Source organism: Talaromyces marneffei, chromosome 8 (genome assembly GCF_009556855.1).
Source record: "Talaromyces marneffei chromosome 8, complete sequence".
Taxonomy (NCBI): Eukaryota; Fungi; Ascomycota; class Eurotiomycetes; order Eurotiales; family Trichocomaceae; genus Talaromyces; species Talaromyces marneffei.
Window position 1 is genome coordinate 293,900 of NC_072355.1, and position 18,782 is coordinate 312,681.

At 45.7% G+C, this 18,782-nt stretch overlaps 5 protein-coding genes across 5 annotated transcripts; all 5 read left to right on the forward strand.

The window, feature by feature from the left end:
• Window positions 1-1,636: 1,636 nt before the first annotated feature.
• EYB26_009455 (uncharacterized protein) lies at window positions 1,637-3,946 on the forward strand (the record flags this gene model as incomplete). The annotated part of the gene is made up of 1 exon (XM_054268705.1): window positions 1,637-3,946. One exon carries the CDS (start codon window positions 1,637-1,639, stop codon window positions 3,944-3,946), a length of 2,310 nt encoding a protein of 769 aa, XP_054124680.1.
• A 3,905-nt stretch (window positions 3,947-7,851) lies between these two features.
• Window positions 7,852-9,033, forward strand: EYB26_009456 (uncharacterized protein; the record flags this gene model as incomplete). Its single annotated transcript, XM_054268706.1, has 1 exon — window positions 7,852-9,033. One exon carries the CDS (start codon window positions 7,852-7,854, stop codon window positions 9,031-9,033), a length of 1,182 nt encoding a protein of 393 aa, XP_054124681.1.
• A 770-nt stretch (window positions 9,034-9,803) lies between these two features.
• Window positions 9,804-10,210, forward strand: EYB26_009457 (uncharacterized protein; the record flags this gene model as incomplete). The annotated part of the gene is made up of 2 exons (XM_054268707.1): window positions 9,804-9,806; window positions 9,872-10,210. The coding sequence occupies 2 exons, from the start codon at window positions 9,804-9,806 to the stop codon at window positions 10,208-10,210; spliced, it is 342 nt and encodes a 113-aa protein (XP_054124682.1).
• Window positions 10,211-13,785: 3,575 nt separating this feature from the next.
• EYB26_009458 (uncharacterized protein) lies at window positions 13,786-14,981 on the forward strand (the record flags this gene model as incomplete). Its single annotated transcript, XM_054268708.1, has 3 exons — window positions 13,786-13,952; window positions 14,286-14,670; window positions 14,766-14,981. 3 exons carry the CDS (start codon window positions 13,786-13,788, stop codon window positions 14,979-14,981), a joined length of 768 nt encoding a protein of 255 aa, XP_054124683.1.
• A 1,824-nt stretch (window positions 14,982-16,805) lies between these two features.
• Window positions 16,806-18,601, forward strand: EYB26_009459 (uncharacterized protein; the record flags this gene model as incomplete). Its single annotated transcript, XM_054268709.1, has 2 exons — window positions 16,806-17,721; window positions 17,775-18,601. 2 exons carry the CDS (start codon window positions 16,806-16,808, stop codon window positions 18,599-18,601), a joined length of 1,743 nt encoding a protein of 580 aa, XP_054124684.1.
• Between the last annotated feature and the right edge of the window lie 181 nt (window positions 18,602-18,782).

Genomic DNA, 18,782 nt, shown 5'->3' on the forward strand with positions numbered 1-18,782 from the left:
AAAATGGAGCCGATCTAGAAGGGCCCGGCAAAAATGTTGAAGCCGCACGTGCGACCTAAAATATTTGTGCAATGCCGATCGGTTGATATAAACTACGTACCGCTAATTGATAACTAAGTCCACTGGGAAAGGGGTTCGACGGCATGCCGTATCAGATACCGAGGCACCACCTGGATCCCGAGATTAATCGATACATTTGATAGATTCCCGAGACACAAGTAGACAGAGTAGTATCCTTCTGTGAACGTAAAGCAAGAGCGACCAGAGGATTGACAGATATGTTCTATGGTGGTTTGGCTATCTAATTTTTTTTTTTTTTTTTTTTTTTCAGTTCTAGACTCTAGACGAGCTGTTGTGGATATCGTAGCTAAAAACTATGCCGTGGACGCTCCCGAGGTGGAGCTACCTGCTATCCACTAGGTATGGACCCAGGCATACCTATGTAGTATACGAAGACCTTCTAGATCAGTTTCATGTCAAGCCGAGACTGAGACTGAGACTGATCAGCTCGGCTCGGCCGTGATCAGGCACCACTGCACCCGCTTATCGAAAAAATTCTGAGGGTCGGTGCCCGAATTCAGGGGATTTTATCAGTCGAGAGAGCAAAAGGTCTTCAAGAGGACATCCGAGCTGACGTTAGTACCATACCCTAACCATGGGCCCGGTGGACGGCATGTTCGCCACGCGCCAACGGTCTAGATTTTTGTAGTCTAGACTAGATAGACTGCCGTGGTAGTTAGTAGAGTTAGTGTTCTGTTGTCAGATAGTTAACTAACTAGTTAATGTACATATAGTTATGTATTATATAAGAGATCTATTTATATAATATCTAGTGCTTATTATCATGAAGTGGTGGCACAATACATGAGAGTACAACGGCATCGCAGCGTGTGATTGGTCAATGTAGATGGAAGTGAAAATTTTCCTCGACAAAGCCACCATCACTCTGCGCCTACAGCTGTTCATAGTACGCATACTACACAGCAGAGGCGTCGTTTCCGACAGCCAGGCAATTCAATTAAATTGATCATGATATATGCATAGTACATTCTGTAGTCATAATAATAAGAATACTGAGATCCCACGTAAGAGTCGGTTGTGTCGGGTTATCGCCAGCCAATGATATCGCGCTGATAAAAACGGCTGACGCAATGAGCCCACCGGGCTGGCTGTTTTGGGTAACCCGATGTCTGGATAGTCCAGATCGCCAGCACGAGTGAACTAATAAGCTAACAACTTAATACTCTGGTAGTTATGTTAATAGGTTAATAATAATAGGTTAAATGGCTAATACGGTTAATATCAGATGCTCCCAGAAGAAAGTTACTTATATGACGGCGGCTTCTCCACAGCCAGTCGAGCCATGGTTTTCTCTTGATTCTGATTTTCGTCTTCTCTCTTTCTCTTCTCTTCATACTCAATTCATTACTCTTTCATAACTGTTATCTGTCTGTCTGACTGACTGACTGACAGCTAGCTGCTCGAAACCCTTTTCGGTGAAACAACACTGATCTATACAATCATCTGATAATGGTGGGCTAGGTGGGGTGATTGTTCCGATCATCGCGAACTTTCCACAGCCACCACCCAAGCACACAAGACAAAACGACAACCCATTGAACAATCTTTCCTCATAATGGAAAACGAGCACCGCCCAGAGACCACCGTGAGCGGCGCCTCCACCCCAGAACGCATCAACCACGGCCAAATAACCCCAGACAGATCCAGCGTCGTCTTCCCCGACCCCGGCATCCCACATGAGATAATCGTGCAACGACTGCGAGAAGTCCGCGTCAAATTCCGTACACACGATGAGCACATGCCAGCTCCAGAATATGGCGAAGATTCGCAAGCAGAAGGAACACCTCGAGATGAGATGGGCGCCGACCTCGAAAAGGGCGAGACGGCGAGGTCAGATATCAACGATGCAGAGGGGAAAAATCCGCTGACTCGTATGCCGACGATGCGCGATCGAGCTCGGCGTTTGTTGACAAAACTCGGAAGACCAGAGGAGCCAGGTGACGGGTTGACTCCGGCAATAAATGCGGATGACTGGGCGGACGATATTGAAAGTCCTCAGAACGAGAAGCAGGTTCACCATGACGCTAACCATGAGGCGCAAAGTGCACTTCGCAGAGTAGGGCTTCATTTGAGGAAAAGACCTAGGCACTTTCGCATGCATTCTTCAGAGTCGGTGACAAGCGTTGGTGGCTCAGACACTGATAGCGAAACCCCTCACCATGGAGAAGGAGTGCTGTCGTATTTGCTCAGGTTGCACGCTCATAACACGTTCTCTGGACGAAGTACACCACAGACACCAGACAGTGGCGCTGTAACTCCCAAAAGCGGTGCTACAAGCCCCATGAGTGGTGCGACAACTCCCAGGAAGAAAGTGAAATGGTACAGCAAGCACTCGCCCAATCAGTCAACCATGTCTCTGGTTGGTGCTGGACTGAATCTCGGCACGCAAGGGGCACCGATGGCGATGGACGATTTGAAAAGGTCTGTGGCTAGTAAACGAGAGAAGATGATGGGGGGTGCTAAGTATGGCAAAAAGAGCAAGAAACACCTCAACGATCATATCGCGGCGCGTATTGCATCAATCATCACTAGACAGCAGTATTTGATAACCCTGTGTCGAGCAATGATGCGGTTCGGCGCTCCCAGTCATCGACTAGAGGAGTATATGTCGTTGACTGCAAAGGTGTTGGATTTGCACGCCCAGTTTTTGTATCTTCCAGGCACAATGATCATGTCTTTTGACGACGTGTCCACTCGTACTACAGAAGTCAGGTTAGTACGAGTTGCGCAAGGAGTGGATTTGGCACGGCTAGAAGACACGCAGAACATTTACAAGAACTTGGTGCACGACAAGATCACCGTTGACGAAGCCACCAGCGAGCTCGATGCAGTCATCAACCGTTCAGCCAAATATCCCACCTGGCTGGTTGTGCTGTGTTATGGATTCGCTTCGGTGTCCGTCGGTCCGTTTGCATTTGAAGCACGGCCGATTGACATGCCAATCACATTCTTTCTCGGTTGCTTGCTAGGATTACTGCAACTCGTCTTTTCTCCTCGATCCAGTCTTTATTCGAACGTTTTTGAAGTCATCGCCTGCATCCTCACGTCTTTCCTGGCGCGTGCGTTTGGCAGTATTCGCAATGGAGTGGTAGACGGCACACAGCAATACTTCTTTTGTTTTTCGGCCATGGCTCAGTCCTCAATCGCATTGATTCTACCTGGTTTCTTAGTCCTCAGCAGCAGTCTCGAACTTCAGTCTCATCAAATAATCCCAGGATCAATCCGCATGGTCTATGCAATCATTTATTCCCTGTTTCTTGGATACGGCATCACCGTCGGGACAACCATATACGGCCTGATGGATCCAAAAGCAAACCCCAACACCACATGTTCCGGCCAATTAATCGGCAATAATCCTTATGCGCAACGATTCCCCTTTGTCGCGTTGTTTGTCATCTTCCTCGTCATCATTAACCAAGGGAAATTGAAACAAGTCCCCGTCATGATTCTGATCGCTGAAGCGGGGTATATTGCGAACTATTTCAGTAATCTCAAACTCCAATCAAACCCAGAACTGGCCAACACTCTCGGCGCCTTTGCCGTTGGCGTCTTGGGCAATCTATACAGTCGATTATGGCACGGCCACGCCGCAACAGCAATCTTACCAGCCATCTTCGTCCTGGTGCCATCCGGTCTCGCCGCGCAAGGCTCCTTGGTGTCGGGTGTCCAATCCGCATCCGAGATTCGAGCAAACATCACAGGCGACCACTCTAATTATCCCCCGCCTTCGTCGCCCGAGAGTTCCACCTATTCGATGGGTTACGGCATGATCCAAGTCGCCATCGGAATCACCGTGGGCCTGTTCCTGGCTGCCGTCGTGATTTATCCATTAGGCAAACGGCGTACTGGCCTATTTTCTTTCTAACCCCGACCGCCCGCCCCCCCCTTTTTTTTTTGTGTGCGTATGCCTTCATGTATAGAAGTAGAGTACATGTATATGATGACTTGCATTTTTTTTTTTTTTTTTGATATTTAGCGTTTTGCATTTGGGATGAAGCGATTTTGTGTTTGTTTGTTGGATTGATACCTTCTTAGTTAATTTGGACTATACGTTTTTTTCAGGCTCAGCCTTCTCTTCTCTCCTGACTACTTGCAGATTGTATAACTTACTATGCAAGCTTAACTATCCTCGTTTGTCTGTGACTTGTCTACGGTACAAGATTGACCAACCTATCGAGCACTTGAGCCACGTAGGCAGTTACGAGGTGTCTGTGTAACCCCAATGCCTCATGGATACTAAAATTGCAGTGCGGTTTTTAATTATCTGTTGAAAGTATTATACGCAGTTGCGAATGTGACTACTACGCTACGTATACCATCTAAATCCTATAGCCATTTATAATAGGTAGCTAAGCTAGACACCTAAAACTAGTATTTTCTATAATATGATATATATATATATTTGATTTGGTCTTCTCATATAATGACCCAATCATACCAAGATTTGCTACAGTGGGCTGGCAGATCCCAAAATCCACTTGTCAATGAATGTCATTAGTCACTACGTAAGTTAGTGAAGTTAGTTACTTCCCACTTTGACAAACTCCTTGTAGATACTAAAATTGCAGTACATTGTGTGCAATTTCTCCGCGGTCGTCATCAATGGTCGTAGGTAGCTTACCCAGTATGGAGTTGGTTCTACGTACAAATAGGCTGCGTTGGGTAGCTAAGACGACCATTACAGCCGAGACCGGTTTTGGCCGATACCTAGGCAGAAAGCGCAAGTTCCAACTTGTTTTGTCACTTGATGTCTGGTAGACACTAAAACTGCAGTGCAATAATAGGTGGCTGGGTGCATTATCATTAACTTGTTTGATCACTTGCTGCGGAGTATTGCAGAGTAATGTCTGGTAGACACTAAAACTGCAGTGCAATAATGGGTGGGGGGAGCATCATCACTGGTTTTGATCGCTTACCGTACCTTACTGCAGAGTATTGCAGAGTAATGGCTGGTAGACACTAAAACTGCAGTGCAATAATAGGTGGCTGGGTGCATTATCATTACTTGTTTAATCGCTTCCTACAGAGTACTAACTCTAGGGTAATGCTTGGGAGATTCTAAAACTGCAGTGCAATAATAGGTGCGGGGTCATCATCACTTGTTTGATTACTTACTGCAGAGTATTGCAGAGAGAGTAATGTCTGACAGACACTACCGTAAAACTGTAGTGCAATAGTGGCAGGTGCATCATCATCACTTGTTTGACCACTTACTGTCTAACTATAGAGTAATGTCTGGGAGATTCTAAAACCGTAGTGCAAAGTGCAATAATTGGTGGTAGGTGCAACATCACTTGGTTGATCATTTACTGCCTAGTAATAATGGGGTGGCTGGATGCATAACTATACTACAGAGTATGTTACTTGATGTTTTAGATTTCAACTTCTCGTGGATACTAAAAGTGCAGTGCAGTCCGTTCTTATAGTAAGTACTTCAGCACCCCCCACTTGAGCCCCAATATTAAATGGCTGCCTAACTTGGGGAGGAACGAGCATGCATTGCCTAGTTACAGGGTCATTACTTGAATTCAGCCTTGTCAGTCTGTAGGGCTCAGCGTTCCAACTTTGGCAGAATATCTACACCAATATTAAACGGCTGCCTACTGTATAGTGTGACCCCCTCAGGGGTAGGACAGTGTAGACAGACCGGCTTCCACCGATATAGAAACTGCAAAATACTGTCCCACTACGTAGATACTTGGTTAACTTGGTTAATAAACTTCTCACAGACACTAAAAGTGCAGTGCAAGATTCCAAACCCACTCGTCCGAACTGCGGCCTAGTATAGAAATGCTGTCCTGCTTGATTCAACTTTCTTGTAGACACTAAAAGTGCAGTGCAGCGATTCGATCCTGTATACTACATAATTGTGAAAAGCCTTGTCCAGCCGGCGGCTTCCACTAATAGGAGATGGTCCTGGATTTCAACCTCTCGTAGATACTAACAATGCAATTTACTGCTTGCAGCGATTTGCCAACTTGAATATATAACTTTCTAACCACCGAGTGCAGCCTTGCTTGGTGTTAACTTCTCATGGAGACCAAAACTGCAGTTGCGGCGAGGCTAATAACATTAAATTCCAAAAATCTATCAAATACTCGGACAAGGACTAGGTAGTCTTACGGTAGTGGCGTATTTCAATGCCTCGTAGACACTAAAACAGCAGTGCAGGTTGGAGGCAAACTCCGTAACGTCCACCACGTAGCAATAGAAAAATGAATCACTAGGCTGAAGGGCAAAATGTCTGTCGGCTCATTGTGGATACGGCTTTGCTCAAGTTCTCAAGATTTCGTAGAGACTAAAATTGCAGTGCACAGTAACCACAGCCGACGGACTTGTCCGAGCTTAGAAGCATACCCAGCTGGACTCAGCGCTTATTTAGATTCAGCCTCATCAGCTCGGGAGATCCTATATTTGACTACCGGTAGTGCTCGCTAATCGAATCCGAGTACGTACGGAAGTGGCGTATTTTTAATTCCTTGTAGATGCTAAAATTGCAGTGCATGAGACGCATGAGGAAACTGGAAAGTACATCCCCCGATGATCTCAGCTTGGAGGCATACATATTAGATATTAGGAACATGGTGCCTATTAGATGCGGCCTTGTCAGTTCCGAGATCCTGGAGATCATAATCAGCATATGTATGCATGTATATAGTCAGGTATTTAAATGCATCATAGACACCACAAGTGCAGTGCAATCTCACTAAGCTGAGCGGTAAGCGATCTAGAGCAACCGACGATTGTATCAAACAGCTGCCTAGGTATAACAGGAGCAACAACACAACTTCGTCGACTTATAGCGCTTATTCCTTTTGGGGTTGGCCTTGTCGGCTTACAGATCGAATCTGAGTGGGAAAACTACATAAGTTAACTAGCCAATCCCTCACAGACGCTCAGGTAGTAGAAGTAGGTTAACTGGATTCTCTCAAACCACTAACTATTTACACTTCGTACCCCTGTATATTTTATTCATGCCTCGTTGGCACTAAAAGTGCAGTGCATCAGCCCCAGGTTGTCAGTTTACGGAATTCTCTCAAACCACTAACATACCTGGTAGTATCTAAGTATACTTCGTGCCCCTGTCTTTTTTATTTGTACTCCGTACTCACGGGCCAAATTGGAATACTACGATGTACTTGTACTGTAGTACAAAGTACTATGTAGTCAGCGGGGATACTATGGTATTTTCAAGGACCCGTAGACGCTAAAATTGCAGTGCAAAAGGCCCTATTAATGATTGCTGGACGGCATGTCAAGAATACTACTACATCACTGAATAGTTAGCAGCTTTGATTGGCTGGAATTGAACTAAACATTTTCATTGATCAATTGGAGGCGCGAACTCATAGTGGGATGTGGATAAGCATAATTCTAGAAGAAAAATTCTTTATCTGACACAACGTTGGTTTACCTGGAGAAATTCCAGTTCGCATAACGTTAAAACAACCGTTAAAAAAAAGTCAATTCAAGATGAGATCTGGAAAATTCCCAATTCGCATAATTCGAAACAACGTTGGAAAAAAAAAAAAAAAATTGGGTATACACCTACGTACTACGAGTAAGATGATATTGTGGAATGAGATTGGTGGAGCCTTACCTAATGACTCATATATACTCATACGTACTCATTATTGGGTCGGTTACGCGTTGACTTTTAAATAGAGAAGATTTTCAGATGTACAGAGTATTGCAATAAATCAGGATATCTACGTGAAACAAAACCTCTCAATTCACATACCGGTAGAAGCTAAGCCAGTTGGATGAAAAATGAGTACCTCACCTAGCCCTATCCGCGCTCTCATCCCGGGCCTCCATCTAGGAAGGCATACACCGGGACCTCTTAACTCTCTAACCGACGTTCCTGGGGTTCTCGTGCATACCGAATCCATTATCAAAAAACCATCGGAAACAGAGCGTGGACACGCCATCAACACCGGCGTCACCGTCATCCTGCCCCGGCGTGAGTGGTTCAACAATGCCTGTTATGCAGGCTATTTCCGATTCAATGGCAGCGGCGAGATGACCGGCGCACACTGGCTCGACGAAACGGGTCTTCTCAATTCGCCTATTGTGCTCACAAATTCGTTTTCGGTGGGACCCTGCTATAGTGGAGTTTATCAATATGCGATTCGCGAATATGCCAAAAACGGTACTCCGGCGGATTGGTTTATTCTGCCGGTTGTGGCTGAAACTTGCGATCTGTTTTTGAGTGATATTGCGGCTATGGCCGTTACGCCTGAAATGGTGGTTAGGGGCATTGATAATGCGTCTAGTGCCAGAGTTCCGGAAGGGAATACGGGAGGAGGCACGGGGATGACCTGTCAAGGATTCAAGGCCGGTACCGGTTGTGCAAGTCGCTTGATTGAAGGGATTGAATTCGGGGAGAAGAAGACGTACACAGTTGCAGCATTGGTTCAGGCAAACTTTGGTGCCAAAAGAGACATGCGTGTTGGAGGTGTTCCTGTGGGCAGAATCATGCTCGAACGAGAGGAAGCACAGAAGGAAAACCCGGCTCCTAATGCGGGTACTTCTACTACTGCAGACGAAGAGAAAAGACTGGCTTCGAAAGACGGCAGTATCATTGTCGTTATCGCGACGGATGCGCCCTTGCATCCAGTACAGCTTCAACGACTTGCTAAACGAGCCACTGTGGGTGTAGCACGAGTCGGCGGCTGGGGCTCAAATTCTTCGGGTGATTTGTTTATCGCGTTTAGCACTGCTGAAAATATTCCTAGAGAGCCTACGTTCTCTTGGAATCCGACAGTAGAGCAGACCGTAAGCGTTGTGCAGGATGTCACTATTAATTCTCTGTTTGAAGCCGCGGCAGACAGTACAGAAGAAGCCATTTATAATGCTTTGGTGGCGGCACAGACGATGGAGGGGCCCATGGGTGTATGCAAGGCCATTGATCACCAAGAGTTGAAAGAGATAGTTGAAAAGTATATCTGATGATTGCGGGAGATGAGCATTTTGTCCTGAAAAAAAAAAAAAAAAATACATGTACTCTAATCCTTACCTAGTTGATTTGTACAATAGTGAATACATTTCAAACTCGGCCTCTCACCAACAACTCAGTGCCGCGGGTCAAGAACACAGACTCTCGACTAGTCAATTATACGTAGTGTATTGCGTTCTTGGATTCAGCCTTGTCAGTTTCCAAATTCAGGTCTTTAATTTGTGCTTCGATATCGAATTAGAGTATATTCAAGTTGTAACCAGTTGCAATGTCCCACGGACACTAAAATTTCAATGCAATTTCATTTCCTTCCTCGGAGATACCGGTATCTTCAAAAACACAGTTATAAATCCCCCTTTATAAGGCTTTGTATGCTTGTATACTCGTCGTAGGGTAGGGTTATGCGGCGTTCCGTATCACGTGAAATACGTTGCACAAAAAGTGCTAGAGGCACTTTCAGTTTTGCATGATCAGGGATTCGTACATACTGGTGTGCTCCATCTACTGCCGAAGTTCCTACTTTAAACACGACTGTAAACTGATTGGTGATATAGATATCAAACTAAGCAATGTGTTAGTCAACTACGGCTGTACCAATATTCGGTTTACAGATGTCCAACTAGCTGACTTTGGGAGCACTGTTAATATCAACTCCTCGTTTGCGCAGAATGGAGACTCTATCGGTACTCCTATTTTTCGAAGTCCTGAAGCGCAGCTTCAAATGAAATGGAGCACAGAAACAGACATTTGGTCTTTCGGCGCAATGGTTAGTGTTATCTTACCTTTCAGCTAGTTCAGCTAGTATCGGCCTAACACTAATGTTCGAAAAAGCTGATCAGTCTCCTTTATGGGCATGGATTCCATATTTTCAAGCCTGATGTTCCTGTAGACCACCATGAGTATGATGTGAAGATTCTGATGAAACAGCATAGATGCTTCGGGCCTTTCCCGGAATCCTTCGAGCAGATTGCAGACCAGGAACGATTAGCGGTTCTGATCTGGGTTATGCAGAACAGTCCTCCTGAAACGTTGAAACCATTTCATCTCACCTCTACGAAAGAAATTTGTCAGGAAGATAAGGAATTTGTGTTAAGGATAATGAAACTAGATCCTCGAGATCGGCCATCGGCGCGGCAGCTTTTGAAAGATGATTGGTTCCGTCGACCTTGATATGGTCACCACACTCTAAATTATGGCGCCCCTAACCCCAAATCAAACCCAGCAGGACACTCGACGCATTGAAGCCATCCAAATTGTCGTTCATACTGGCCAAGCTCTTGACCAATCTGACAATCACTGGTCTATCTATCTGCTCATTCAGGGCGGCGGGTCTGTCCGAGCAAACATGACCACAGAATACGGCGCAACTGAAGGCCATCTCGACTGGTTTAATCTCGAATACAGCCTGACTAATTCGTCTATTCATCATTAGGACATCTCAGTCACTCAGACCATTCAGGTGCTATGTATCGCTAGAACCATATACACAAAAGGCGATCACCGATAGCGCGTCTCTGGCGGGGATTCTCGGTACCATTACTAGATGTAAGTGAATATCAGATAATTAGCCATGCAATATACAGAAGAACTTACAAATTTTGCATTAGATGGGCTGTATTACATAACCTTGAAGCTCAGGCCTATATTGCTTCAGATGCTTCTAACCAGCTGTGGGGACCTCTTCCATATCTTTATCGTATTAGGCAATCCCCTCTGCAAATTAATGAGAAACCAGAAAATGTACCGTAGGACCAAAAACAGAGCCCCGTTAATGGGGTGGTAATTTATGTGGCTGTATAGGCTTCCAATTAATTAGGGATCTACTACATAGGGAATTTTATTAGTGGCGGATTCTTATTTATCCGACAGCATACTACGTACAGGCTTATACATCTCTGATACTGTACATCCTGGTTACATCTTAAGCTCTTTAAATGAAGACGTCTTTTTGTTAGCTTTGCCAATCGCTACTTAATATCTTGCTACCATGTTCGAACGGGAACTATCAGATGATGAAGTGATCGAATATTGTCTCTTTTGCGATGAGAGTCAACTTCTCGGAGATGGGAAATATGGCAACCGAGTGGTCAGAATCTCCGATACACAGGTAGTCAAGTTCGGTCGAGATGTTTCATATTATGAGGCAGTCAGTCAACAGAGGGCGCTGGAACTTGTGGGTGCTCAGATTGTGGGAATTCCCCGAGTAGAACGGTTTTTAGTGACAACGATGGGCGGGGATATATGGTGATGGAATCTATTGAGGGCGAAATCCACCACCAATCACTCACCAGATCCCAAATCGATAGAGGAGTGGCTGCTATCCTTCATCATTTCAGCACTATCACAAACAATGCTGCAGGCAGGTCTTGGTGGAGGCCCCATCAACGGGCCTCCTCTGGCCAGAGACAAACGATCTATTTATCAGCACTCTATCTGACATTGAAGACTGGTTTAATAGCCGACTTTTCCCAGCTCAAGGCTTGAGACGCGTTACCCTTCAGCGTTCCAAAATTAGTTTCTGCCATCTTGATATCGCCCCAAGGAATCTTATCTGGCAGGATGATGGTTCTGTATAGCTCCTAGATTGGGCAAGTGCGGGATTTTATCCTCGGTTGCTCGAGTTCGTCAGCCAGTGGATCGTTGAAGGTAAAGATGGGGATTTCCATGGAATGTTGCTGCAAGCTATGGCTCCGCTATCAAAGGCCGATATGGAACAGAAGGCTCCGATCTGCCAGGCCCTATACAACACCCAAAAGTACTCATTGTAAGTATAGACCCCCTTGCCTGATTTCTAAAGTTAACCTGGTTAATTGGGATTATCAATGCTTTAGCCGTAGATTAAATCTCGAGCCGCTGTATATACTTCCTATACCTCCGCTCCCGAATTTGGCCGCACCAGAATCAAAAGCTTGATCTTCTCTGGGCGTTTAAAAGATGACCCTGCCGCAGGGATTCTTGATATAGTTGATGGATGAGGCTACAGATGTAATATTCCATGGGCAGATGCGTTGTATGACCTAAGATTTGGCATCCTGGGATGTCGAAACCTATTTCCTAGTTTGTCTAATTCGAAATCAAATTGTACGGTATGACAAGGTAAAATAATATTACTTTATAACTATCCCAGATATAGTAATTACAGCATATAAACCCACTCACCTACTCTCATTGGATGTCAAACAGTCCTTGCTATAGGGATTTGCTAAGAGTCCCTCTTACTAACATAGCGCACACAGTCTTATACATAATTATGTAGTTATGGCAACCTAGTTAACTTTGTTTATGCCAGAGATTTGCTTCTTAGATAAGACACAAAATACTAACTAACTAACTACGTAGTATATTTAATACATTATGCGTCCCACTCCCGTCGTTCTCAAGAGACTTAATCAGAGTCCTGGCGTTTTTCCGATGCCTGCCGTTCCTTCTTTGTAGGCACTAAAATTGCAGTGTAAAGGATCTGCCAGGGTATATGATTCGTCGCGTCACACACACACACACACACACACTCGGGTCTGTGTTTGTCATTTGATATCAGGAAGTGGATACCTCAATGTCTTGTAGATGCTAAAATTGCAGTGCACGGTTTCAGTCAGGATTCTTCGTAGCCAGTTATTTCCAGTATGGTCATGACCATCAGCGCTAGTCCTAAGCAAGCATAGCAAAAGCTATGGCATAGCCTGGTCACTAATTCCTAAGGTATGGCACCTGCGCATGGCGCTATGGGTCTCATGGAGCTTTACTCTAGCAATATCCTTCATTGTACTATACACATTCATCGCGAAACTATTAGTCTATAACTTACTGTATACCGGTACATCGCTAGGGAAATACATATTCGATACCTAATTTTAGGCATGAACAACATTTCCTTTCAACGACAAAATAAACCACCATCAGACTACGCGTAACTCGGCTCAATACAAAGCTTAAATCGGCCTTAGTTGAAAAACTGATACAGAAGAGTTGGGGTGTGGATAGATGTATTATACGTACGGAGTAGTAGGAAGGGCGTAGATTCTGCACCGGCTCGTGGTTCCCATGGGAATGTGTCGTCGTCGTTGATGGACGGGAACGTGGCTTGTTTGATGATAGGTACGTAGACGTTAGTTAAAGCTGCTCCCATATGGATTCGAAGTCGTCGACAAAAATGTTCAAACCCACGGCGGTGTCGTCAACAGTCAGTCATAACCATGGCCAGTTATATCCATCATATTAATTCATACTGATTTCATATTTGCATATACGGAGTATATCCCAATAACCATGCAACTGGAGCCATGGATCAGATGGTAGAATAGGACAACCGTATAACCTTGTTTAGTTACATGCATATTCGGGTTGTTGTTGTGTATGTAGTTCAAGCATCGTGTTGAGAAAATGTTGAACGACAAATTACCATATATGGCGTTCAAAGCTGAGTAGGGGGGACCGAGGCATGTCGATTACTTCTTAATTATGTCTGACCCCATCTCTCTCTCGCTCGCTCTCCTCCCTGACCATCCTCGAGGAGAGAAATAACGGTACTATATGATAACTCATCCAAGTAGACCAAAAATGCTGCTCTTCAACGAAGAATTAGCAGTTAATCTCACCATTTCTGTCGCGGAGACAGTCGCTCTACTATGGTGCACTAGCTATATCTCCGGATGGTCATTCAAGGGCCTCTTCTCGGTAGTGTTTGCCATCAATTTTGCGATTCAGTTGTTCTGGGATAGGGCAAAACAAGCCAAATGGGCATGATAATGGACTCCCCCCGCGGCTGCCTGCCCCTAGAATGGATGCGCACGATCCCCAACGACGGTCTAATCCATCTCCACTACTCGTTCAAACGTAGCGATCTCGTCGCCACGAATCATCAAGCTTTGCAGGACATCATGAGCACAAACACCTATAACTTTGAGAAGCCATGGTGAGTGCGTGCGTATTTGGCGCGGATTATGGGGTTTGGATTGATCCTCTCGGAGGGGAATGCGCATCGAGTGCAAAGGAAAGCGTTGACGCCGGCTTTCAACATAAAGAATATTAGGAAGTTGTATACGCTTATATGGGAGAAGACGGGTATTTTGTTGGAGCAACTAGAGAAAGAGGCAAAAGCGAATCCGATGGAGAAGATGGATGATGAGAGTGAGTGATAGGGCGGGGAAGGTTGAGATGTCTGTTTGGGCAAGGTGAGTTTAATCTCAATCCATGGATTAGTTACTACCACTTAATTGGCAAGACGAGGATAGCTGACTGTTTGTAGTCGCCTTACACTCGATATCATTGGGCCCGTAGCAATGAGCTGCGACTTTCAATCTTTACTCAATAAAGAGAATAAAATCGCTGACAACTTTCTCGAAATCCTAAACCCGTCTCGCGAGAAGTTGATCTTCCTGAGTGTTAACGTCATCCTGCCTCAATGGATTGCGCATCGCATACACTTGCGACTAAACAGAGTGATCGATCAAGAGACCGGGTTTCTGCGCGCTGTATGCCATGACATCGTCCTCGAGAAGCGGGAGGCACTCAAATCGCACAAAGTTGATACAAAGGCATTAGAGGCTGATATTTTCGGCACGATCATGCTCCGTGGAGAGTTCTCAGATGATGAGTTGGTGGATCAGATGTTGACGTTTTTGGCTGCGGGGGTATGTTTTCCCCTCTCCTTTCCATTGTACTACCGGTTAGGTATAATGAGTGTATCATACGATCAGTATGGCTGGCTAATGATGACGATGGATAGCATGAAACAACTGCAAGGGCCCTGACATGGGCCTGTTATCTCCTCTGTCAGCATCCCGACATACAGAGTCGTCTTCGGGAAGAAATCTACACCACAATCCCCTCCGCTGAACACGCCATAACATGGAACCAACTTGAATCCATGTCCTTGCTGAACGGGGTCTGCGAAGAAGTCCTCCGCCTCTACCCCACCGTCCCTGCCACAATCCGCGAATAATCCTCTGCCCCTACTCCATAAACCGCTGCCCGCATTTCTGGGGCGAGACAGGCGAACAATTCATTCCCGAACGATGGATCGATGCAGACGACAAGGGTCACTCAATTGTGAATCATCATGGTGGCGCACCTACAAATTTCGCGCAAATCACTTTCTTGCACGGACAGAGGCTGTGTATTGGTAAAGGTTTGGCGAGGGCGGAGTTGCGTTGTGTTGCTGCTGGGGTGGTGGGCAGGTTTGTGATGCAGATGCAGCGGCCGGAGGAGGAGATTCATATTGCGGGGGCGGTGACGACGAAGCCCAAGGAGGGGATGCATTTGAAGATGACGAGGGTGGAGGGTTGGTAGTTCTGTCGTCCATGGCTTTGTATAATGACGTTATAGATTAGGAATGCGTAATGGATATACTTGTTAATATCAATGCGTCTGGTCTATACCGAGTATGTAATGAACTACGGAGTATGCATGTAGGTAATAAGTTGCTAACAGCGAAACATGTACATGTACCTTCACTACCTAGGTACGGAGTAGGCAGGTTTGATGTATTCAACGAGATACGCGGAATCCCAGCAGTGAAAAAGCATCATTTTAGGGTCTATATTCCATAATTCACACAATCTTGAACATAGAGGTGAGTGCCTGGATAGCCACGGCCAAAAGCTTGGTAGGATTACACGAATACTGGTACTGGTAGGTACCTACCGGTAACCGAGGCTAAATAAAGGTACGTACCGGTACCGTCTGTAGTAACTACCTACGCAGTAGACTGCCGGACGGACGAGAGTGCTCCAGGGTCCAGAAAGAAATTTAATTTTCTTGAAGCAATCCTTACTTGCAGGGATTGAATCGCTCACCGGTAAGTGCACACTCATGCAACCACTGACGAACCGTGTTGCATGCAAGATGCTAGTTCATAGTCGTTCACTTCAACGATTCATAGATGAGATAGGTACTATACTATGATGAAACAGTTGATGTGCTTATTGGTCTCGCTCAATCGTGCTCTATACAAGCCCTACAGAGTATGCTAAAATATGGCAAAGTTGGTGCAATCAAACACCCTACTACGAGTACAGTACATAGTAAGAGGTTAAAAAAAAGCATGTGCTTAAAGGTCGAAGCCATAGCCGTGGAATTAAGAGCCAGAACAAACGCTATGATTGGTGCGTGTCCTGCCGTTGTCGCTTTCCTTCCAAGACTTCAATTTCCCCGCGAAGTTAAATGACAAAAAGAAAAAAAATTTCCTTCATTCTTTTCTTCTTGCTGTATCGTTCTCGCAATTTGACTGCGAATCAATTGTTGGACGTCAAAACCGACCAATATTGCTGTAGTACACACACACGCGTACATTACACAGACCCGGACAGAGACAGAAACAGAACTGCTGAAGAGATAACAGACAGACAACTACAGATGGTTTTCGGATTCGTCGTTTGAATTGTCTTTTTGTCTTTTCCAATCAAATGCAATTGCATGACAGCTGTATCTGATATCTATCTATCTCTTTACCAGCAATACCACCTAGTTGGAAAGTCAACTAGCCCATCTACTAGGCTCTTACTAGCTATAGCTGGCCCAGCATCCTGATACCTGCCACACAGTCCAAACACTGACTGCGCCATCATCCTACTTCATACAACCGGGGGAATCAATCTAAACCATCCCATTGACTCGACACATACCTCCCCCCACACACACGCAAAAGCAAAAGCAAAAGCAGACCCTGGTGGTTCCTGGTTCTCTCCCAACGCGGCAATCCCCATTCCCCACAAATAAATCCTTGCGTACTGTAAAAGTATCCCCGGATTTGTCCTTTACCACCAACATGACCGGCCCTATCAACCGGTCTGCTGACGACACCGTCCTGGCGCGTCTAGGCAAAAAACAAGTCCTCAAACGTCGTTTCGATTTTTGGTCTTTATTTGGTTTCGCTGTCTGCGAATTGATTACTTGGGAAACCGTATTGGCACTTTTCAGCCAGGGTTTTGAAAATGGCGGACCTTCCGGTCTATTGTACGGATTCATTATTGCTTGGACTTCGACGTTGTCCGTGTATACCGTGATTTCGGAATTGGCGTCTATGGCGCCTATTGCCGCTGGACAGTATTACTGGGTTTATATGCTTTCTTCCGAAAGATATCGTGTCTTCGCTAGTTATATCATTGGATGGTTGACTTCGCTTGCGTGGATCGCTACCGTTGCAACGGAGTCGCTGTTTGCCGGTGAGATGCTCCAGGGTCTAGTGACTTTGGACTTTCCGACCTACACGGCGACGCGTTGGCAAGGAACCTTGCTTACATGGGCCGTTGCGCTGGTATCGACTTTTGTGAACGCGGTCATCCCAAGCATGTTGCCACGCATTGAGATTGGCACGGTTGTGTTCCATGTTGCCGGCTTTGTTGTCATCATTGCTCTGCTTTGGCACTATACTCCCTCTTTCCATAACGCGGATTTTGTGTTTCGCACAAGTTTGAACGAGGGTGGCTGGCCTACTCAAGGCCTGTCTTACTGTGTTGGATTTTTGGGTAACGTCGCTACTTTCGTGGGCGCCGATGCAAGTGTTCATTTGGCCGAGGAGGTTTCAGATGCGCCGTCGACTATACCTCGTGTTATCATATCAAGTATGGTCTTGAACGGAATCGTTGGGTTTGCCATGATGCTTACTCTGTTGTTCTGTCTGGGTGATGTTGACTCGGTTCTGGCGTCGCAGACGGGATTTCCTTTCATTCAAATCTTCTACAGTAAGTTTTTATGTCGCCATAATATGTCCTAACATGGTCTAACAAGAAAACAGACAGCGTTAGATCAGTAGCGGGCGCTACTGTCATGGGTGCCATTGTGCTTATTCTGACCTGGGCTTGCGCTACTGGTATCATCACCTCCGCATCGCGCATGACCTGGGCCTTTGCACGCGATCGTGGAACTCCCTTCTCTGGTATCATTAGCAAGGTTGACCCTCGCACTCAAGTGCCCATTATTGCCGTTGGTGTCGTGGTTACCATCGCCTGTCTCCTCACCCTCATCAATGTCGGATCTTCCACAGCCTTTAACGACGTCATCTCCCTCACAATCACCGGCTTTTATGGCAGCTACCTTGTGCCCTGTGCTCTGCTGCTATATCACCGACTCCAAGCCGGCAATATCCTACCATATGGATCTGTTGTAGACGGACAAGATCTTGGCATCAGCACTTCTGCCTCTGGAGTGGTCTCCCCCTCGAACGACGACGAATCCTACGCCGAAAAGGCAAACAAGACCACAGAAATCAAACCCGAACACATCAACACACCCATTGCTGTAACCTCCGCTGATGAACAAGGTCGAATCACATTTTCGCCTACCCAACTCGTCTGGGGACCATGGCACATTCCCGGTCTACTCGGAATCATCAACAATGCATACGCCTGCGTCTACATGGTCTTTGTCATTTTCTGGTCCGTGTGGCCTCCTGCCACGCCCGTTGCGACAGATACCATGAATTACTCTGTGGTAGTGACCGGCGGTGTTATCATTCTGAGTATAGTGTGGTACTGGGTTAGAGGAAGGAAGGAGTACAAGGGGCCGTTGGTCGACAAGGAGGTTATTGAGATCATTCAGCGGAATCAAGTTATGAGCGTATAGATCCAGAATCGACAAAATACACAGCAGTGAGCAGATTGATCGAGTCGGAAGAAATGGGGTTGGTTATAGACATTGCTAGGAACTTGGCGTTCCTGTCTGGATTTGTATTTGATAGAGTTAGTTGAGATACCACTTTGTGAGTTAGAATGTCACTTTGTTAGAGCGACAACAAATAAAACTG